The sequence below is a fragment of the Necator americanus genome, chromosome X (assembly GCF_031761385.1).
Source record: "Necator americanus strain Aroian chromosome X, whole genome shotgun sequence".
Taxonomy (NCBI): Eukaryota; Metazoa; Nematoda; class Chromadorea; order Rhabditida; family Ancylostomatidae; genus Necator; species Necator americanus.
This window is the reverse complement of record NC_087376.1, coordinates 2,255,267-2,279,072: the sequence shown is the minus strand read 5'-3', so window position 1 is coordinate 2,279,072 and position 23,806 is coordinate 2,255,267. Positions and strand designations below refer to the sequence as shown.

The following is a 23,806-nucleotide window of genomic DNA, read 5'->3' as shown; positions in this document are numbered from 1 at the left end:
ACGATGCAAGAGATACAGCAAAAATAATGAATAATTCAAAAAAATGCTGACGTGACATTAAAAATCTGCACACTCCGACATAGTTGTAAAATGATTCACCGGCATTTATCCTAGCATTTAGTGGATTTTTTGCAAAAATAATAAAGAAAGACATCATTCACTTCTCCGATACTGGTCAATGTTTTAACATGTCGAGTAAATTTACAGGCTTGAAATAAATAAAAATCCACTAAACCATAGCCGCAGATTCTTTAAAAAAAAAAACTTTACTGTATTCTAAAAAAACAACTACTAATTAGTACTACAGATTTAAACTTTCTCACAAATAAAAGCGTTCTACCGAGTCAAATTTGTTCAAATTTTCTCCGAATTCTAATTTTACAGGTTCTAAGTACATTTTCACGAAAAGAGCTACTGTAGGGGATTATTTTTCAGAATGGCTAAGGATGTCCCCGCACAAAATTAGGATTATCCTCAGGATATTTTCATCAGGAATAGAATGAGAACGTTCAATGCAGTGCAACGTGAAGCGCGTAGTTTGCTTATCTAAGCCGATTAAAGTGCAAAGGTTGAATGTTGGTGAGTCATAAGTCACAACCCCCTCCTTTGAGTTAATCATTCCTATCTATGGGTACGGAATGAACAGACTCTCATTCACATTCCAGAAAATGACACATCACAAAAGTCTTCTGTTTTGTGGGGAAAAAATCCTAGAAAGAAGATCTTAACGAAAGGAATAACTTATATTTATATCTTATTACACATTTACCCACTGTTTGTTCTACTCTTCTCGTTGTTTATTTTATTTTGTTTTTTGAATATTTTTCAAACAATATGTCGCTAAAATAGTCCTGAATGGAATTTTCGCTGAAGTTAATCTAAAAATTAATAACAACGTCACGATAAGAAAGGCTTCTTCTTTAAAATACACACTAGGAAACCGTTAATATCAAAAATAATGGAGCAATATTCCTTTCGGAGAGGTTCCCTATGGTGAAAATGTGATTGAGAGCGAACGTTTCTTCAAAATGATTTCAATGAGGTCACAATCTTATTTTACAGTTTGCTCAAGGTCGCAACAAAATTCGATTTTTAGCAAGTTTTTAATAATTCGTACTGGAATTTGTGGACTTCTGTACAAGATCAAAATACAAGAAAACACAAGCGCTAGTTGAATTGTTTGAAAGATATAAATAGAATGATTCCCGAAACATTAAAAACTTCACATAATACGAAAAAAGTACACTTCTACACAGTATATAAAATGATAAAGAGTAAAACAGATTGATAAATTCTATTAGGAAAGAAATAAGGGCAAAAAATTTCAAAAAATCAGTCCAAATAAAATTCACACAAGTGATCCGAGACGGCCACCCACTGAGACGCAGTTAGTACATGTAAAGGTGAACCCATATACTGATTATTGATTCCCAGCAAGATCACAGATATTCATGGTAGATCATTCAAATTGAGAAAAGCCGATGTTCTTGTTTTAGTTTCAATATTTGAAGTATAAATAACGTGAAGATCATCGTTATTTTAAAATGCCAGCAAGATGACTATCGTTATGGGAAATATTTAAACATTTTCAAAAATGTTCAATTTCAATAACAATGAGAAAAAAAAGATTTGCTCCATATTAAACCCTATATCGTATGTACACGTCATAGAAAATTCAAAAAAAAACTTGTAATTTAGTAAACGTTTCTCGTTGTCGGCTGTTTTACTCGATAACATACTAGTTTAATAAAAATCTTCAAAAGTTAGATACTTAATTCTAAAAAATAAAAAAATGCAGAATATGTTATATAATACAAAATAATGTATTCTTATAAATAATATAGATATAAACATCCGAATGTTGACAACATGAATTGAACGAAGCAAAGGAAATATTCGTGACCGAATTGCCCTCCTTTCGAAAAGGGTTTACAGGAAAATTTCGAAGAGGATTTACAAGATTGTCAGGAAAATACTTAGAACAAAAAGGATTTCGCTATTTTTAATAATGTTAGAAGTCTAAACGTTGCACAAAAAAAAAACTACCGATAGGTAGTAGGAGCGCAAACATCCTCGCACCTGTTTACATTATTTATCATAATAATTATTGCTTAGGTGGTCGTTTCACATGTCGCCGGTCCTTTCATCTTGGAGAATTTTACGAGTTGTCGTTCCACGATAGGTGATAGCCTATCATAAGCACTTCACACCCCAAAATGGTATTATTGAATATCCTGATTCTACGTCCAGAAATTCTACGTCCAGTACGGGTACGAATCCAAAGCGGACCGCGAATAGAGATGAATAACGAAATGAATATGTGAAAAATTGATTAAAACCTAGTTAGCATTAGTTAATGGGTAGAGAACGGAAATAAGTAGTAATTGGTAGCATCTTATCTTATGAAAATATTTTCTCATTTAAAGGTGGAGCAAATCATTCATTATCGCTTATCTACACGCACCATGGCTACCGAACTCGGCACACACACACACAAAGACAATACTAACGATCGTAAAGTTGAAATTTTAATAAAAATTTTGGTTGAAATTTTGGTAGTTTGAGTTTTATACATTTTCACCGTATAGAATAATGAACGAGAAAAATTCCATTTTTTTTTCCTATTTCTCTAAGTGTACATATCTTAATCCTTGCTTTTTTTTTATTTTCTTCCGTTCTTATACACTTTTCTTTTTTCCCGGTAGAACAATCCAAATTTCATGGAAGAAAACCATGACAAATAAAGAATTAAAAATAAAGAATAGATTGAAAAAAGCTTATTATTGTAAAAAAAATCCGAAAACTGATCAAAATATCCAAAAATCAAAAATAAAATTTACGGTCTACTCTGATTTTATTCTGATTCTAATTTCTGATTTTATTCACGCAATGCTCCTCTTAAAAGCTCTAAGGTAACGTTTTTAAATTTCTTCACAGGATCGTAACAGTTCCTCATCCTTTTCCTATTTCGAAAAGTAAGATAATGAAAACACAAGATGTCTCCATTCCATACGATCTGCTAATCCACTAGAATTAATCTCCATCCACACTGTTTTTTTTTTGTCTCCAAAAAACGAGGGAATAGAAGGAAACACTGTAATTTACAATTTGGGACTACTTTTTTTTTACATTTCCCTGAGGTATTCCATTTCTTCACTTTACTCTGTATTTTATCTATTTTATTTAGTATATCCCCGACGACTTACAGAAATAGTCACTAAAAGTACTCATTATCATAGAAGTAGTAATAAGGAAGAGGGTGGATGCACTTATTGTTTGTTCATAGTTTGTTAAATCTACCGTTTTTTTTTTCACCTTGATATCACATGCCTAAGACTAAATGCTACCGTTAACAGCTTGTACAACTGCTTTCTGGAATTCCTCCTTTAAATTTTTTTCTCTACCTCAATTTTTTCATTTTAAAATTATAAAATGAGTATCGAAATTAAGTGATTATGTTTAATAAAGTTTCTGTGATCAGAACTCTTCAAGGTCAGTTCTCCTCCTTTTTTGGGTTGTCATTGTATCCAGAGATTGCTTTAAAAACATAGTCATCTTGACAGAACATGTATGTTGTTCACGGACTATTTAAGACGGGTGCAATCCAGCTGCTGTTATCTCTGGATAAAATTTGTTGACGGAATTTTAGCACCGTATCAATTTTTTAGCTTTTCTGATTCGGTGCTAGTGTATTCTTGACATCTTTTTTAGTTTCCGGAGGACTAAGTACTACTTTCTTTCGCATTGTTACTGTCACTTATCATCGAAAGAATTTTTCTTCAAATGTACATGACCTTATACATTCATCCTAATACTACAAATCTCTGGATAAAATTTGTTCACGGAATTTTATTACCGCATCAATTTTTAGAATCTGCTGTTCGTCTTCTAGGATTTTCAGATCCTTTTATCTTGAACAACTCCGCAAATTCGATAACATGGATACAGTACGAAGGGAATATACGCTTTCAGCGAAAATGGGCCATAGTTAGAGGAAGTTCTTATAGGGTCCCAGTGGTGTCAACGAATCACGTTCTAAAGGCTCATTATGGGCGAGGAATCATGTAGTTCTCACTTCCCTAAGCGATTTCCCTCACTTTTACTTAACAAATAAATGAATAAATTATAAATTGCATTGCTAACCTATCGTATTAAAGAAATATCTTCTTTGATAATCTATTTTTACCGTAATTCATAACAGATGATTCCAAGAAAAAAATCAATCGTACTCAACGATGAGCGATGGGAAGGAAGCCGGGTCTCGGAGAAGATTTTGATATCGAACGTTTTGTGGCCGATGATGGAATGCAAATAGTTGGGACGCTTTATGGACGTATTCAAAAGGAATGCGACAGATCAAAGCTGCCGCCGTCCCACTGCCACCGAATGGTGTCAAAAGCGGTGAAGAAAATCGTTGACGAGAAAATTTTTGAATATCAAATGATAATCTGTGGCTAGCTATTTAGATGCGCATCGTTTTCGTTACAGAACCAGCATCGTTGCTGATACGAATTCCTCTGAATCAGAAATATAAACGGGGATCGTTCGGATACCTCATGAAATAACCGCCGAGTATGTTCTCTAGAAGGAGTTTATAGAAGTGAGTGTATTGAGGTAACGTACCCGCCTACACTCACATCCATATTTCCTGGGAAAAAATGAGAGACTAGTGATAGGAGCACCAGTGCACACATTCCGAAGTGTCACAGTCCTCTGGGTGCTTCTCACCTCTTCCAAGGATTAACATCGTTTTTATTTACATATACTCCACTCCACCGTTATCAGTAAAACCAGAACTTAAATCGCCCTGATACAAAAATAATAAAACTTGGTGATTTGCAGCATTTCAGGCCAAAAACTTCCTAAAATGCTAGTAATTCTACTCGTATACAATTTAAGTCAATCGAATTCCTAGTTAACCTCGTTCCCTTCCGATCCTCCATCGAAATTGCTGTTACGGAAGAACAGTTATGTAGGCATATATGTTATAATTTAAGGATCTCCTAAAAATTAATCTCAAAATTTCCAAAAATGAAGCCTCTTGAAAACATCTTTACTATTTCGGTCTCATAAACTACAATTCACTCTTGGAAGTATCTGCTTTTATTAACAATTAACTACAATTATTAAGTAATTTACAGTAAAAGGATCTTATTTAAAAATGAGTTACCGTCTCTACAGCATTCAAAGTGGTTTCATGTCTTGACTTTCCGTAAATACATTGTATTTATGAATGTATTTTACTGTATTTATGGATTATCTAATTGGAGGATCAAATTATTTGACTAGATTCCTTTTTCGAAAATTTTTTCCCACATATTTGATTAAATAACACATGAACTTCTACAAATAACTTGGATTTTCTTATATATTCAACACGAAACAACATGAAATTACTCCGGAAGAATTTTCTGAGAAAACCCGACGGCTTTTCAATTCTCCTTAAGATTGTTCAAAGTTTTTTTTTCCTGAATTATTTTGTTCTGAATATTTACACATATCATGTATAGACCTAATATGATTTCCAGGATGTAGACATCAAAGCAATTTCGTGCAGCCTTCAAATTCACGATTCAAGCAAAGTTGTTTGCTCTTGAGAAAGTGTCATTTGTGTTAATTATTAGTATTTGTGTTATTTACTCATTTATGTGAATTGTTATTATTTATTATTTCACATTTTACATATTCAGGTGTCAGGAATCCGTGAACGAATAGTACTTCTGTAAGGAAACCTGTAAGAGGAGGATTGACTTGTTAGTAGGAATACAGAAATCGAGCACAAAATCCTTCATAAGCGATGAATCCTTGATTCTAGGGAGTTTTTTTTAACGCCATATAATCATATCCTGATCGTGTGGATAGATCCTGGAAATGTCCTGTGAAATGTGAGCTAAGGTAGGATTTCAGGGTAAGGCTGGTAAGCAGTCATGTGGAAAATGGGGTCATATCTTCCGAAGATTTGAAGTCCCTTAGGCTACTTACCCGTCCCATTAATACATATTTGGACATAAGTTATCTAGTTTTGTTCTTTTCGGTTTAACTAATCAATACATCTATCCAATAGCCAATGTATATAAAAATCCGGTAGAATTTATTCATTTCTAACAAATCTATCATTTGTTTTATAAAATATCATTATATAGATCAGAAATAGAATCATCAATAGGGTGAATGCTTCTGAATGATTGATAATTTCTCAAAGATTTACAATCTTTGACAACTATACATATATAAAATGGCACAAAATACTTTACATGGAATGTATACGATGAAAATAATGTGAGGTAGAATCCTGGCAAAGATTAAGTATGTAACTATAGGCACTTAATGTTGAGCACAGATATGTTAAGGCAGTTTTCTACACATAATGAGGTAATCTACCATAAAAAAAAATGGATTATAGTTTCGTTGATATTATTAACAATACATCTCAATTATTATCTATAATATAAAAAGTTTTTTCCTCTGATTATTTCATGCAAATCAACAAATACTAGAGCACCTCTTTCTGAAATTTTTTGAGATTTTTCATCCTCCAAAAAATTACGGTTCATAGAATTTTGAGCAACGTTGCACCGCTTTTAACCATAACTCATATGCTTTCCGCATGTTAGATGAGTCTTCATCGGATGGAATAAAGCAGAAATCAATCTCGATCATGCATTCAAGCTCGGATTGATCCCATACACCTGAAAGGGGAGAAATGAAATAAAATACTCTTTATTTGAGTAAAATCATTAAAGAAAGCAAGTTAAGATTGATTTTTTTAGGAAAAAAAATGTTTTTTTGCTGAAGACAACATAGGGAAAAAGAAATTCCAGCAAAAAAAGAACAAAAAGAAGTAGCAAGTTTCGTGTAAAGATCGCCGTCCCCGCAGCTCTGTGATTTGCCTGCGACCAATTGTCCCGCCCACAAATGTAGGCGACCAATCACATCAACCAACCGGCTTTTCAAAAAGCAACATAACAAGGACCTTGCGCAAATCCAGCCAGGAGAGCTGCACCACGTGACGCGACAAAACCACCATCTTTCATTCGAAGTATCTCGTTACCAGTTAATGACGCAATTGTTTCGCATATAAAATCGTTAGCAGCCACTCCACCGCAAATCCTGAAACACTGATACTGATAGACAGTCATAAATAATGGTCATCCGAATCTCTTGGTACCTGATCCTTGGCTTGTCTAGAATTTGCACTTCTGCTCTCATGGTTTCAAATATCTGATAAACCCGGAACGCGATTGATTCCAGGATTGCTCTAACCCTGAAATAAAGTCCCTTATTTTAGTTTTTGCAGCATATTTCCTGAAATCTACATATAAATATTCCAGTATCTCAGTTTTTACCAAGGTAAAGAATTTTTCTAAGCAATAGGTTCAAAACATACATATGGGCTTTTGTGGTATCCGGACGTATACCAAGGAAACCGCAGCAAGCGGTGTCGTCATTTATAGGGGTTTGGAGTCCTGAAATAGAGGATAACTGAGGACTTGCAGCCAGAAATTGATAAATAACTCGAAATTTCCTAACCTCCAAATGCAGGCACAAACAAAACCCCATTTGAATTCGGGACTGATCGCGCCATATTTGCTGTATCGCTTACATTGGTAAAAAGACCTGCAATTTTTTGTTTATTTGGAGAGGACAGCTCAAGGATAACTCCTGGAAGCACTTCAAGTCGAACTATCCACTTCCGCTCACCTATACTTTGAGCCCATTTCAGGACCACAGCAGTATCATGATCATTACCTTCAGCTACAAAAGTGGGCTTATTGTTAAGTCGCCATCCAACCAAAGGATACAATCCTGAAATCTGATATTTTGAACGTGAAATATAGGATATCAAAGGAAGTAAATATTCTACCATTCATTGATGCATGGATACTACTGCCTGTATTTAAATCCACGAATGTTCCCGTACCTAATGAGATCTGAAAAGGACAATGATTGTTGCAGACAATCGGAGAACTACTGGCAATTTATTTCTTATTACTATTATTTTTCGTTCTTTTTCAGTAGTTGTCTTTTAGCTTCTCACAGGTTGGTCTCGTACAGAATACTCCTTGCTCTGATCAAAAATTTAACCAATTTGACAACACCACGCTTAGATGGATGCATTTTTCTACAAAGTTTTCAGGACCTAGAGCAGCAAAATCCTAGAGGAATGGTTCTGTCCATTTTTCTTCTCAGCTGAAATCTCTGTCCGTTCGTTGGAACCGTTCAAATCGTTCTATTCGACTTCAGCAAATTCGGAAAGTTCTAAATTTTTCAAAAAAAAACATAATAATATATGTAGAGGCGGCTTCGACCAATCCATCTATTATTGTTATTATTTGTGTTTTTGCTAGTAACATAACCTTATTTTTCTGTTTTTACTACTACCTCAATTTCGTTACCTCTAATTATCCTTCAAAAATAACGCTAATTTGAAAAAAAAAAATCACTTTCCAGCCCTTCTTATCAAATAACCATAATGTCCCTTCCCTCATCATGTTACCATTGTCCTCTCACAAACCTTAACATCCCCTCGGCACCATCCTCCACTGCCATAAAGAGCAGATTGTTGGTCAGCTATCTAAAGAGAAGAAAAAGTTAGAAATGATGACTGAGCTATATCTCCCCTCTAGAATAAAATAACAAAGAAGATTAGAAAAAAGAAGATAAAATAGAAGAACTGACCACTGCATGGATTGGAATAGTCCGTGAAAAGAATCGTTGGGCAACGAAACCTAACGGTGTCGAATCGGCTGTGTCAACTAACGGTGGTAATATAATCATTGGAAAACCAATTATTCGCAAAATCACACGGTTGTAATCATTCTGTGAAGGGAAATTCCAGTAATATTAATTAATTTTTAATTCATGAACAAATATTCCTACCAGGAAAGGATCAAACATGCCACTTGAAGAATAATTCGACGCTTCAGCAACATGTACTTTTCCATCGGTGAGTTTAAGTAGAAGCCATGTATCCAGACAACCAAAACCCAGCTGATCCTTTTCAAGTAAATATTTCATTTCTTCGGACTAAAAAAATACGTAGGTATGGCGGGAAAAAAAAGCATGTCACAAAAAAAAAATCCATTCGTCTTCCAGCACTCTTAAAATCCTCACATACTGCTGATAATTTTCCCAAAAGCTTTCAAATCCAATCAAATAAATTTCTTATTCACACACCTGTTCTATCGTAACCATAACACGATGAGATACCATAGCACTGAGAAATTTTAACATTCTAGCAGCCATAAATCGAGGTTGACGAGTGAAAAAATACAATATCGCACCGGCAGTATTCAAAGCCTGAAAAAAGAAATGAATCCAGGAGAAGACTACAGTATTTAACCCAAATACCACCTCAATTCAGAGTTACAACCTCATAAATACAACGATTGAACGTTTATAACGTATAGACTTGCTCTCAACAATTCGTTTTCCACTCAGCACAGGGAGTTAACTGAGTGACAAAAAGAGGATATGGCTATAGACTCATTAACACTCTCTTTTCACCATTATAGCACAATTTTAAAATAATCCCCTCATAGATCCCTCATATTTCCAACAATTCCAGACACCTTTCCATTAAAACGCACTATCTCAAAGGAGAAATCACAGTGATTGACATATATCAATCCAACATAATAATTTCCCCAGTCCACCCTGTCAATAAGAGAGGAAATAAAGTTCTGTCTGTCAATAATCTCCTAATAATAATGTATCAAAAATCAAATACTAAATTCCCTTAACCCGAAAAAAAAACAATGAAAAAAAAACATTGGTATTCCATGCATGTACCGTACCTTCATTGTAAATGACTTATTCCATCGTGTACAAGTAGCCCTTGCTCGACCATCACTCCAACAAATGATTTTTGTCAATGTTTCATTAGTAGTTCTAAACAAAAGCCGCTTATAATACCCCAGAAATATCCGTAAATAAAGCAGATTTCAAAGCACTCACTTATCCCAACAAAGAAAAGAGTTCCGTTGAGTACATAATGCTAATGACACCTTATCTGACTTCTTACATCGTTGCACTGAAAAAAAAAATTCCTGAAAATCAGGAAACTAAGAAAATTGAAAGTTTTTTTTTTCTAAAACTAAACGTACTGTAACGTTCGCACTTACTGTAACCGATACTAATTATAAATAAACAATTTGGCCGGCTCACTTACGCACGCTGGAGACAACATTCACAAATTGATTAAATAAAATATCAGGATCAATTTCAACTCGAACTTCTCGTTCACCAGAAATTTCCACTCGTATCTGAAAATTTTATTACTCAAATGTAAGCGGGGAAGAAATTAAGGATCTGCAAGACCTTATCTGAGCACGTCTCCACCAGTCTGCACTTTTCGTCATACAAACATGCTCGAATCGTGGTTGTACCAATGTCGACGGACACGATATAACGCATTTTTTTTTTGACGTTATGACATCAGCAATTGATCGATTAGTCCTCAATTATATGGAACTATGGAAGTACATAGTAGAACTGCCTGGAAAAACAGCATATTGTTTATAACAGTTGAAAAAAAAAGAGCTTAAAAAGGCGGAGATCGACAGAAATTCGAGCAGATCCATGGAACTGGCTATAGTTTAGATCCTGGTACACTATGTGAAAGCAAAATATCACACCGAAACGAGTTTAATTTAAAATTCAAGCACATCCATAACGTTTCAAAAGTAGATGTAATTATGATCAACAGTATCCCAGGCACAATACAAAAAAATGAAATAAATCGACTTTTCAACGCAAATCTTCACTAGTTCGTAAATGATTTCAAAAAGTTGTTTTCTTTTTTTTCAAATTGATAAAAGAGTACTCAAAGAAGGTGATAACAACAAAATTTCATTTTCCAAAAAAAATCTTAGGAACTGTTTGCTTGACAAGGAACAGTTTGATGGCAAGGACTTCCTTCATTGCGGTTTTTGATTCATAAAAAAGATCAAATATTAAGCAAAATCAAACTTGTCGTGTCAAAAAAAAGAGAAAATCAAAAAATTACCAGTTCTGTTCTTCTCAATGCTTCATTTCAGGCGGAAAATCCATAACATGAGCTAACAACGAAGATGAACAACCTATTTTTTTTTTTTTAATGAATGGGTTTACTTTAACTATACTATCATTTCGGTGCAAAAGTTTGAAATTCAAAACCAGAATGTAATAACGTTCTTTGACGCTTTCCCTATGATATTAAATAGATTTCAGGAAAAAGAAGTGCTAATTTATAATGACAACAGATTGACATTTAAGAAAAAAAAAAGAGTAGATGTTCGATTGAGTGAAAATCCCCTCAAATGGATACATGGTTATCCAAGCGTACCTTATACAGCACATATAATATCCTCCTATGCAAACTCTTTTATTTCATTGAATTTCATATTATTTCATTTTTTTTCTTCACGAAATCCTAGTCCTAATATTGTCGGAAACAGAATAAAGAAAAACTGGTAGTTCTAAATCAGACAGAAATTTGAAGGATTTCCAGGAGGAGGAAATCTTATCCAAAAGAGGTAACGGAGCGCGGAGGAACGAATGGTATTACGAAGTTACATTCCAAACATTCATTCGTTCATTCATTCATTCATAGCAGCACTGAATATCAAACTAGACGAAATCATAACTAGACAAAAATCCTGACACCTTTTCCAACTAAACTTTAAAAAAGCCGAAAAATCCACAATGTAAGTGAAAATTACGGAATCACACCTTCTTATTCAATTAGCCTCAGTTACAGTAACACATTTATTTATCTTCGCTTAAAATCAAAAAAACCATATTACAGAATCATTGTGTAGATAATGTAAGAATGACACTTCCAGAACGACACCATTTCCGTACAAAAGAACAGGAAAATCATCTGTACTTTCATAGGTAATTTAATAAAAGAGAGCTAAATTACAAAAAGGCTGAAAAACTCAAAAAAGGAGGAACTAATGTAAGTACAAATGAAGACATCACCCCAATAACACAGGATAAAACCTCCCGATATGCTGATGCTATTTGACCTTTATTAAGAGAAAATATTGTACAGATGGTACAGGAGGGCAACATCAACGATAACGACATCTGATTAAGTCGAATACAAACGCAGACAAAAAAAATACGGTACCCATTTCGAAGAATAAATAATTGAAAGTATAAGAAATCGTACAAGAAGACACACCCTCAAACACACACACACAAAAAAAATGTATCACGTGATTTTCATAGAATAAATAAATAAAATAAAAGTGGAGAAATTGAACTGTCCACACAATTATTTCACAGCAACAATGACTTCTTACGGCTAATTGGCAACGACACATTTAGGCACGTAATGAAATTTAGGGGAAAAAAACGGGGAAAAAAAAGGAAAAAAGAAAAACAACGATGAGGGTTGAAAAGACACGCAATCAAGGGAAAGTAGCTCTATAAAAGAGCAGAGCGAGAGCATTATTGTTATTAGAACCACAATGAAGAAATAAAGCACAATGAACTATCATAGTTTGGCGGGACTTCTCTCTGTGTGTAGCAGCAACCACCATCGCGAAAGATAGCGAACCGTGATACGAGCGTGATATAACCAATAATCGATCACATATTCATAGTACAAGAAATTAAATTAATCATAATTTTTTTTATCCTCATCCTATACAATGACTACAAAAATTGTAGACTAGAATTAAAAATTAAACTTAAAACTAAACGGTCCGCCACCTTCACGGAACATAAAACCGCCCGGGAACCTGCAATCAACAACAAATCAATAGCTGGAGTCAGCTGTATAACACAGATTGGAATCAACAAATAATCCAGTTAATAGTAATAACTAGTTCTCTCAACACATAAACAACAAACGACTTAACGTACCCGGAATGAAAATGTGTGTGACCTTGTTGTTGTGCCTCTGGGTCAAGTGGATCGATTCCTTGATCATATTGGGCACGTTTTTCTAAAGAGAAAAGAAAAGAAAAAGAGGATTGATCCTTGGAATATGAAGGGCTCAAAGATGCAAAAGAACAAAACTTTACCGTCATCCGATAACACTTCCTTAGCGGCAGCAATATCGATAAACTTCTGTTCAGCTTTCTTCTTTTCGGCCGCATCGTTAAAGTTATCAGGATGCCATTTCTGCGCCATTTTTCGATACGCCTTCGTAATATCGCGTTTACTGGCATTTCTGAAAAATTCAGTTTAGGCTGGTGTAGTAAAAAAAGAAGGATTGCCGCTTTTTACTGTATTGTAGTATATTGTATTATTGAAAAATACTCCCGGATCTCTAAGATGGCAGATCATAACGATCGATCAAATCACACCACCCAGTGAGCACGCGTAGAATCAATGGAGCTGTGCAAGGACGAAACGTGATCGTAATCGTAGTCGAATTCTTTTCAAATTTACAGTAAGACAGGAAAATTTCAAGCTGAATACTAACCCTCTCATGTTCTCTTACAAAGGCATTAAAATCCGATTCGGTTATAATGTGGTTGCACGCATTCGTTGGGAATTTTCTTCGAACTTCTATTCAAAAAATAATTCTTCACAATCAGGTACCAAATACTCAAGAAAAGATTCGTTTAGAACCGTTTCCGTATCTTTGACATGCTATACGATATATCACTGATTCTCTGCACGTGAACCCACGAATAAAAACAAATCCTAGGATAAGAGCTGTGTGTAGTCAAAAGTTTCTGGAACAACAAAACCTTGAAAGCTCTACGAATCTGAAAAGTTCCACTCGGAAAGGTAAAGTAGAAAGCGATTCTGTGTATAATAGACCATACTTCTTGCAAACTTTTGAATATTAGAAAGATCCAGAGAGGAGATAGAACGCCAAAAAGGCAGGATAAAAATAAATGATCCAAGTGAAACGGAAGACACAAAAAACTTACTCTAGAACTCAAAGGACCCCTTAGTTGATGTGCTCACCTTTTGAGTCCAAGAATTTTGTAGTAATCTCGTTTTCCGGCTTGTTTTTTCAGTTTCTGTGCTTTATCTAAACCTTCTCGAACTCGTCTCGAATCCTCGTTCACCTGCTGGGCTTTCTGATAGTCTTCGATAGCTGAAAGAAAAAAATTATGGTAAACAACTTTGCGATTCCCAACATCAAGCGCTTCCAGGACTCGGAACACATGTATTACCTAGAGAATAACTTTCACTGCAAGTGTATTTTGTCAAAAATCAACTCTATTTTCATGCGCAAAATTTGTGGATAACTGTAACCGCATACAAGAGTCTTAACCGACCTTCATCGTATCGTTCGTCCATTATGTATGCCTCAGCTCGGTCACAGAGAACGTCCACATCGTTCGGATCGCTGTTTGTTAGCACTTCTGTGCATTGCTGGATTGCCTCAGTGATATGACCGGCCTGTAAAATTACTTTTTATGTATCTATGACATCCACATCACCGGCCAAGCAGAAATTTCCAATAACGTATAAACAAATATAAAAATATATAGATAAATATATAACTTACTTCCATATTACATTTACAGAGCTGCCGGAACGTATCCATTTGAATACCAAGCACTTTATTTTCGTATTTGAGGATCTGTTGACCTTTTTCAAGACAACCCATCCAGTCTTCACGCTGCTTAGCATCATTCAAGGATTCTCAAAGGAAAAAAGGTTTATGACAGTAAAATCTCCATCAAAAAGTGAAAAATCTACAAAAAGGATGATACTTGTACAAACCTCGCATTTTGGCAAGTTTCTTCACCTTCTTATAAAAAGGGAAGCACTCCTTGTGGTCAGGATTAAGTTTCAGACATTCTCGGATTTGACTAAAATAAGAATATTGTAAAATAACAAAAAAAAAGGACGACTGGAAAAGTACATTCGAAACATACGAAAGTGCTTCTTCTACATCTCCGATTCCATAGTAAAGGTGAGAAATTTTCAGGAAGTCTTCCGTACTGTCGGCCACTAGTTTAGTAAGTGTTCGCATATCAGCGATTGCTTTACGAATTTCACCACGAGATTCCAGACATTTTGCACGCATCCGATACAATGACGGATCCCAGACGAGATGCTAATAAGAGAGCGATCAAATGAGGGAGTAAAATCAATGGATAGAAAAAGGATAGTAATCATACCTCAAGTGCTTTGTTCAAGTAGTATTCAGCAGAATGTTGATCATCTCGTTCGTAGAATGATTTAGCTTGATGAACGTATTGCCGTAGATCCGCAATGAGGTCAAGTTTTGCCGAAACTTCAGAGTGTGATGGTTCAGTGGCCAACTAAATATGAAATAAACTTTGTACAAATTTTCGAGTTAAGAGAATAATAAAGAATTGCTTACGACTGCGTGGAAATCGCTCTCAGCAGCATCAATTTCACCCTGTTTCAGGAGAACATTTCCCCTTTGTATTCTAGCCTGAAAAAAAAATGCATGAACTTCTTGATATTTAGCCGAAAGCACCGGGAAGACTGACGCCCTTTCAACCACTGTAATCTGGACCAAAAAAATTCATACAAAGAATTTCTGGAGACTAAATCTTGCAGGAATTCCTCTAGTAACAGAATATTCCATACAGATAAAATTCTAAATAAATCAAACCTCACTGGGAATCTTTTCACACGTAAATAAGGATATCATTCGTTATTTTATACAAACCCCAAATTATTCTGCGGAGATAAACGTTAACTGTAGATGCGGAGGCGTTAAGCGAAAAAAATATAATGACAAGACCTAATTTTTTTATTACTTATACTAATTTTTCTAAGGTGTGATAAAGATAATGGAATATTCCTATTAGGAAAAACACTATCCGCAACTACTTCCAGATTATTGATCTAGAAAATGTATCATGCAAACGAAACAAAGTTTTAAGGAGCACCGTCTGATGAAAACGTATCCAGAAACAATTAAAAAATGTTATCCGATGTTAATTATTATGCCAATCATCAGGGGAATAATCCGTTTTTAACGAATTCATTTCAACGTGTGGTAAATCAATAAAATCCACTAAAGCATAGGCCCTAAAAATTGTTTAGAAACTATAAATATATACGATAAACGATTTGAAACGAGAAGTAGAAATTTGACATTAAGATATTCTAGACATTCTTTATGTTCTCTTTAAAGTTTTGGACGGACAAAAAGAGAATAAAGAGGGAAAATCGAGAAAACCAGAGAAAAACAAATGAAAAGTAACTGTACATACCGCTGTGAAATCTTCTTTGAGTTCAACAACTTTGTCGAGATCTGGAATAGCTTGTTTACTCTTGCCCATAGCAAGATAAACAGTTGCCCTTCGATAAAACGTTAAATAATTCGTTGGATCCATTTCTATTGCAGCATGATAATGAGTAAGTGCATCGGCGAATTGGCCCTAAATTCAAAAAATGATGAAAATTGTGACTGAATCGATCAATATTACGGTAATATTTAAGTTTCTAGCTGTATCCATGAATATTTTTTAGGGGTTTACCTATACTCAGATAATTAAATATAGAATAAGAAATAAGCAAATAGGTAAGCAATGACTCTATCGATTTGAAAAATATGAGTCAAAATACATGAGTCACATCTCGACATGAATCACACCCTAATATTCAACTAATAATTGAAAAGATGAAGAAATATTTTTAAAAAAAAGAAAGAAAAACTAAGTCCACTTACTTTCGCGAGAAATGATTTACCAAGTTCGAGATGCTTATTGACTTCAGCTTTATTGCCATGGACCACCGCTGGAAATAAAAGCCTAAAGTAAGAGAAAATAAAACAAAAAAAAAGGAAAAAAAAACTTACTCAAATACACGCTGAACGTGAGAAATGAAGTAGAAATCCCTGTGATAAGGGAACGCATATTAATCGGAGTTCACGGAATCACACAAAATGATACAGAAGAGTTGAAAAATAATTCGCACTGAAATATTTCATTATTTGATGCTTTATAAAAGGAAATCTTGCTACGAATTCACAAAATTTCAAAGTAAATAATAGCAATACATGATTTTATTGCATACTTCTTAAGCGAAATCAGGATGGAACGCTGGAATCAAGCTAAGCTTCAATAATCAATAAACAAAATTTCCACAAAAAAAAACTTATTGAACAATTCTTTAAGAAAATTAGATGCTTCCGGATGAAACAAAACTAATCGCAAGAATAAAACATAAGTAAATCCTCGAAATTATGTTACTGTGTGGAATTCAACTAAGTATGCGCTTAAAAAGACTATTTCCAATAAAACAAGGAGCACAATAATATTCCCCTGACATTAGTCTTATTTGAAAACTGAAGTTAACTTGTAAGTGAAGAAAAAAAAACAAGCTCCGCTTATGTTAGTGCGAAAAATTTCAAATGCAATATAACACGAAAAAAGTCAGGAGAATCACGAACATCCAGAATGTTATCAAAGAATTACATTGATTCCTAAGCTAAAACTTAAGAAATCATTTAAGTTCAAGTGGAAAACAACGTATAAACATAAAGAAGAAGTAATACAGCCGATCCTTAACTGATTTGAAATCCTTTACAGGAAGGTAAGTAAGAATTGAAAAAAAAAACAATTAACAAGGACAACTTAGGCAGTAAATAAGCAAACAACAGTATCCTAACAATTCTTCTTTCTCAACGAATACACACTAAAGGACAGTTTTAAGCCAGAAATAACACTAGAACATGCAAAATCCATGAAAAATGATAATAAAACGAAACAAATCTTCACAATAAAGTTTCTAGGATGCATAGAAGAGCAGGAGATGACGATGGGAAGTCAAATTCACGAATTATTGAAATAATACCACAATCTATGAGGATCTTTAATGCGAATAACTGAAACGAATCACTTAACAATGGCGCGACAATTCGACAATGGAGCGTGACACTGAGCTCGTCCTCTGCGTCTCTAACCACTCTGACGTCTGTTATACACGTCAGCACAAAGACGACAGCACTTAAAGTACCGTAAATCACGGAAATCGTCCAGAACAACTTAAACTTATAGAAATTTCTTGTGTTCATTGATAAATCCAAGGATTGGAAATTATTTTGTAATTGTCATGGGAATCTCTGGATTCTTGGAACAGTCCTAGCAGTGAAACCGGAGCAAATAGCATTCTTCTCGTTGTGATTTTATACGAAACAAGCAGAATCCTAGACGATTTGGACCTATAACCTTACGGATAGTTCGCCACGATCGAAATGGTCACGTCAACAATGTCAAGATCATCGTCATGATCCATACGCGCGGAAGGGATACGATGGAACAACGACAAAGGATTTTCAAACTTTATTTCCAGAGATAGTAGGATAATGTTTTCATTAATAAAGAAATTTGCTAAGGAGAGGTGTTTGGAAGTGAAAATACGAACAAGAAACCTGCAAAATACTTTCTGATCTAAGAAATTTCTCGAAAAAAAATGACATCGATCCACAAGAGTAGATCCGAAATTGATTCCTGTCGACATGATGACTCCATATCTGAGACATTTGATACCTCCACTATGACTCCGATTTCTTTGGAAGAATTTATTCAGTGCATTGTTTTTTTCTGTTTTTTTTTTGTTTATGGTAACATTGTCGCTTTCAGAAGTGATTTTTTATGTATTCACATATTTCCGGAATATTAATAAGGTAGGAAGAGTGGTTAGAACAAAGTCAAAAAGAAAATCTAGGCAGTAAAACGTTCCATATTGCAGTAATTTCAGAAATTTTGGCGTAATTTTTCGTGGAAATCATAATTTTGGCGAAAACTTCGGATAATCTGCCTAAGAATGTCATCTTAATCTTAATGATCAATATCCGAATCAATCAACTTCCTGAAATGGATTGCTTCGACCAGTTAAAAAGTTTTTTCTTTCAACAATATTCGATATTACGTGAAATTAACGCGAAATCTCGGTCAAGAGACCACTTCTTACTTTTTTGAGGTCATGAGTAATAGAGTTCTATTCTCGATTGTTATTACTGCACAGTAAATATGCAGTCAACGTTTTTTCTTCCTAAAAACTGTTCAAGGAAATCATGCGCATATAGTGAAGTTTATTCAAGGAGCTCAATGTTAGATTAACTTTGTTTTGAAGTAAAATCCTTTCGGTCCGCAAATGCACTCACTACATTCCATTATATCACTCATTTTAAAAACCTTCCATTGTATCAATCATTGAAAAAAAAAAACTAATAAATTGTACTACTACAAATTGTTGAAAGGAAAAAAAATCAATCAATTAAGCATCCAGTATATGTATGTTCATTTAAATGATTCGCAATTCAATTTCGAATGATCAAATCTTCAAAATGTTATCCGAGGGTCAAAGGCTGCGTCCGATTCCACTGACAAAAAAACTGGGTTCTGATTTTTTTTTCGAAAATATTTAGTTTATTGCGAGTGTTTCTGATTCTGACTCTGGTTTTTGTTTTTTTTTCCTTATTTTTCCTGGTGCACCATTGGTGTATGTATTATCAAATAAAATTAAATATCCTTAATTTCATCTGTTTCTCGCTGTATCCTCAAAACACTCGCAATAAACTAAATATCTGCGGGAAATACCCGGAAGTATTTATTCCGTTGTTGGAATCCCTTAAGGATGGATTGAGGCGATACCTGAGTTCTGGAGGTTGTACTCGGATTTGACCTTATTTTTACTCAGGTTGCACGCGCCAAAATAGGCACAAACAGTATTAATTCCCGTTATACTTAATATTTTCAAGGATGTATGGAAAAATGAGTAAGCGGCCACGCGATGGAGGTCGTTACGAGGGAATAGAGGGAGTGGTAGGACTGTACATAAGTTATTTTTGAGGTTTAGATATAAAAATAAAAGGTGAAATGATAGAAGTGATCATTGAACTGTGAAACAAAGAAGAATGAACGGAGATTGTGAGATGTTTGGTTACAAATCCTGAGAAAAATGTAGGGCGATATTGATCTGATATCGAAATTTCTCAAAAACTTCATCTAATCGCAGCAATTTGAACATGAAATTTTTTAATTCAAATGGTCACTTTAATAAAAAAAAAACATGGAAAAGTTTCAAATGGATTTTTATTATGTTATTTACCAGAGCTAATTGTGCTGATCATTGGGATATTTCAACAATTTCATATTTTCACAAAAATTTTGTACAACCTGTCTATAATCTCCCACGGTTACTATGTAAAAATGAACAATTACAGTGGAATGGTTTTAGAAAAATTAAAAAAAAATAAAAATAAAATAAGCAAGATAAATGAAGAATAAGATCTTTACAATTTATAAGCTCATTGTAGTAGTAGGTATAATTATGGTTATGATATGTTTATTTATTTTGTTTTGGTTTTTTTATGGGCTACAATAGGAGAATAAAGGTAAACATTTTAAAAAATTTTCAAGTTGTTATATGGATTTTTTAGCCTCAATTGGGAGCACAGTCTGAGCAATGAAAAGTCCTGAATGTTATGGTTTGTTTTGGTTCTAAATGTTTCAATGTAGTCAACTTCTTATCCCGAAAAGTCAAGGATATCGTTAGGATAGTGTAGGTAACCATGAGTTTTATATGTAGTACATCTGTAGGAAAGCTGAATTTCCAGAAATCTTTGGTGTTTCGATAGCTAAGGGGAAGATGCTTTAAATAGTGGAATTGTTGTATGATTGTTGCATAGTATAATTCTCCCTGATGCCATGATATTCGCGACGGGATCAAAAGTGATGACGTTGGTGTGCAGATGGTTGTCACCTCTCAGTGAGCGGGATAAGAATGATATACGATTTGCGCTCTTCAATGGCAGATGCGCGAAAATGTCCAGCACTCATCAAATGACCTTTTCGCAATTTTCTTACCCTTTGTATCTCGTGTTGTGATGCATTCCATTCCATCCGGACCCGGCATCATCATCGTCATCGTCACCAGCGACGTTTTCAGTACACACGTCGAAATAAATGAATGAACTTTCGATGTGTGGTCAGAGGTTCCGCCCTCCCTGCCCAAAATCAATCCAGACTCTTAAAAAAAAACGGATTCACAGTCGAAATAAAGTGATCCCACTTAAGAAATGAATTCTCGACACATCATTGGGCTCCTGGAGTCCATGCAGTATGCCAGAGACGCCCTCATTACCCTCAAAAAAATTCTGAATTGAAGTCGAATCGATGGCGTTGACGTATCCCTTTTCGGGACTTTCCAGATACTTTTTCTTGCTTTGAAATGTTTCTGGGCACTACTGAGGTGATAGCAGAAAAAATGGCGTCCTTCTATTTGTTGAGGTCGGATTTGTATAAAATTTTTCTGGATCTAAGAGTGGTTCATTTAGGTTTAGCCAGTAGCTCTTGCAACTGGCGACCGGCAGTCTGTCAACATCTGCTTTGTTTTCGATGGCCGACGATGACCTTCCTTTTCATAATGTGAGACATGAATAATGAGAAACGTCCTAAGAAACTCTGCATACTGAAACGTTTAGGATTATATTGAACGAATTTTCCTGGGAGCGACAGATACATACAGAGTCACCATGGATATTCGCAGAATTCGAATATTCATTCGTAATCGTCAATTCGATCGACATTATTCTTGTTGATAGTAACAGAAGGGATATGTTGAACAGCTATAACAAATCCACATTTTAATTCTAGTAATTCTTCAGGTATTTCGGTAAATGTTTTTGATTTCTAGGATTTCTTTAGAATGAAGAGAAGAAATAAACAAAGTAACAATACTACTATAATACTATAAAATAAGTACGCCTGTAATAAGAATAAAGCGAATTCTTACAAGAGAACTGCTTTTTTTGTGGAATTTCCCGGAAGAAGAACGCAGAAAAAGACACCCTACGAAAAAAGAAGCACTGTGAGGATGCTGCGGACCCTTAAAATGCTAAATTTTAGTGAAAATTTGAAGGTGCGCTGGTCTTGCTACTGTAAGGAAGAAGAGTTCCGGAATATTTTACAAATGTTTTCGAATTTAATTCGAATTTCATCACCAAATTAGAGTCTCAATATAAATTCATGAGCAAATGCGAGAATCTATGTGCCATAACCATTGAATTTATATGTAGCTAATTTTCAGTATTTTTAAAACTAGAACTCAATTTTGAGTTAGATTGAGTTTTATTCCCTGAGGCACAATGTTTATATTGAAGCAGACCAATAGTTTGATAGTAACTATATCCTTCACTCTAGAAGTATTTTCAGATTCATAGCTGGTTGTTTTATCAGCGTGCTTATCCAAGACCTATCTGGATATAGATCTTGGATTAGCAAGCTGTGCATAGGTTTTGTGTAATCACGGTCTGGGTCTTCGTCTGCGTGGGTGAAAAGAGATGTTTTGGTGAAAATTGATACGAATTTCCAGAATCTGTTCAACAAAAAAAAACCTATTGAATAAATCCACCAAATCCGAGAATTACTTCAATACATTGAAAGAGACATACGTGTACATGTTTAGGGGAAGGGGGTTATAGTACGTTTTTTGGCCTAGGATTAAAATTCGCTGACCTTTTTGGATAATTTTTCTTTGTAGGAATTTGACCTTTAGATTGGAAAACTGATTTTTCCCCTTACGTAAAATATTCAGAAAATTGTGTTCTTCTACTAAAACTTAAAAAAAAAACGAGCCAATAATTAATAATTTCGGGGCAAATTTCCTAGGAACAGGTGACGTACTCTGGATGCGTTTTGAACGTTCCCATGTTGATGATTCAACAACTCTTCGCTGCTCACTCTTCGGCCCTCTTTTTCTGTTGCGCATCTGCAGTGCTGTTTTCGTTATTGTGGAACCACATGTATATACATCATTGTCCATTTATTCTTTGCATATTTTCGTTATTACGGTAATCTTCTGGAAAATTCTATGGAATTTACAAGCTGAGAAAGTCTTTGTTGTACTCGAAGATCATTTTTTTTCCGAATCCTATTCCATTCTAGATAAAAAGACGTCAGTTTACTTAATTAGTTTACTTTGCGACTGTCTATAGTCAAGCCCATACTAAATTTTATGTTCTTTTTATTATTGTGTATTTTTTATTATGTTATATGATGATAAACCTTAGAAAAATAAATAACTTCGGAGAATATGACGGAATATTTATGTATTATATTTATTTATGAGTGAGGTACTATTTTTTCAGAGTTTAAACCTCAGTTTATGATTAATCCTCGAATTATGGCCTCGAATAAAGTGTACAATAGAATAGAGTTGTTATTTATTCTCGAAACTGAGTGAACAAACACCCTCTCATGCTTCTTGACACTATTTATTACTCGAGTAATGGTTCATTTTGACATTTTTCATTTAAGGACATTATTTGACGGCTAACAGCCAAAAATAATAAAAACTGTAAGAAATGTTCTAGGACGTAAGATGAAGTCAATTTTTAATATTTGAATAGTTTATTCTAGACCGATTCAAATGCATAGGATTCCAGAGTCATCAAAAATTTTTTTGCTCAAGGATTGAAATTTATTTATTTTTTCAAATTATAATTTTTACTGTGCTACATATCCTCAAAACAAAATAAACTCATTTTTTTTCTTCTGTTTTACATTTTCCAGGATTTTACCGTTTCATATGGTGATGAAAGGTAGGAAATTTGTTTCTCTGCCTTCCTCTTCCCCTATTGTTCGTCATATGGCGAGTCGCGGGTCACGATACAGTAACGGTCACAATAACCTTCCGTTTTGCTGGAGATTTCCTGGAAATCCGAAGAAGTCAGGGTTTCAAAAGATAAGAATAAATTGGTACCATATCTTTACACTCAGCTTTTGTTATTTTCTGGAAAAGAAATTGTTGTGGTACCTGTAGAAATTCTGGAGTTCAAGAAATTAGAGATCGGTGCGCGAGAGGAAAGGTATTTCAAAAGGATTCACTTCAGCTAGAAATTTTCTAATGTAATTTT

General features: G+C 34.5%; 3 protein-coding genes across 4 annotated transcripts; 1 reads left to right on the top strand and 2 right to left on the bottom strand.

Moving 5' to 3' along the window:
* Positions 1-4,242: 4,242 nt before the first annotated feature.
* Positions 4,243-4,458, top strand: RB195_021270 (uncharacterized protein; the record flags this gene model as incomplete). Its single annotated transcript, XM_064207921.1, has 1 exon — positions 4,243-4,458. The coding sequence occupies one exon, from the start codon at positions 4,243-4,245 to the stop codon at positions 4,456-4,458; it is 216 nt and encodes a 71-aa protein (XP_064063802.1).
* A 2,085-nt stretch (positions 4,459-6,543) lies between these two features.
* RB195_021269 (uncharacterized protein) lies at positions 6,544-10,416 on the bottom strand (the record flags this gene model as incomplete). Of its 2 annotated transcripts, XM_064207920.1 has the most annotated exons (16): positions 6,544-6,689; positions 6,974-7,110; positions 7,169-7,264; positions 7,388-7,466; positions 7,531-7,617; positions 7,702-7,806; positions 7,865-7,931; positions 8,516-8,575; positions 8,680-8,820; positions 8,881-9,027; positions 9,178-9,300; positions 9,798-9,891; positions 9,958-10,033; positions 10,168-10,176; positions 10,247-10,265; positions 10,321-10,416. In XM_064207920.1, 16 exons carry the CDS (start codon positions 10,414-10,416, stop codon positions 6,544-6,546), a joined length of 1,482 nt encoding a protein of 493 aa, XP_064063801.1. The 2 variants fall into 2 exon arrangements, with proteins under 2 accessions (XP_064063801.1, XP_064063800.1); XM_064207919.1 differs by having other exon boundaries at positions 10,172-10,265.
* Positions 10,417-12,667: 2,251 nt separating this feature from the next.
* On the bottom strand, positions 12,668-16,799 carry RB195_021268 (uncharacterized protein; the record flags this gene model as incomplete). Its single annotated transcript, XM_013448385.2, has 13 exons — positions 12,668-12,731; positions 12,856-12,937; positions 13,017-13,165; positions 13,915-14,047; positions 14,232-14,355; positions 14,465-14,601; positions 14,683-14,771; positions 14,838-15,019; positions 15,084-15,227; positions 15,290-15,364; positions 16,155-16,322; positions 16,613-16,680; positions 16,742-16,799. 13 exons carry the CDS (start codon positions 16,797-16,799, stop codon positions 12,668-12,670), a joined length of 1,473 nt encoding a protein of 490 aa, XP_013303839.2.
* Positions 16,800-23,806: the final 7,007 nt, after the last annotated feature.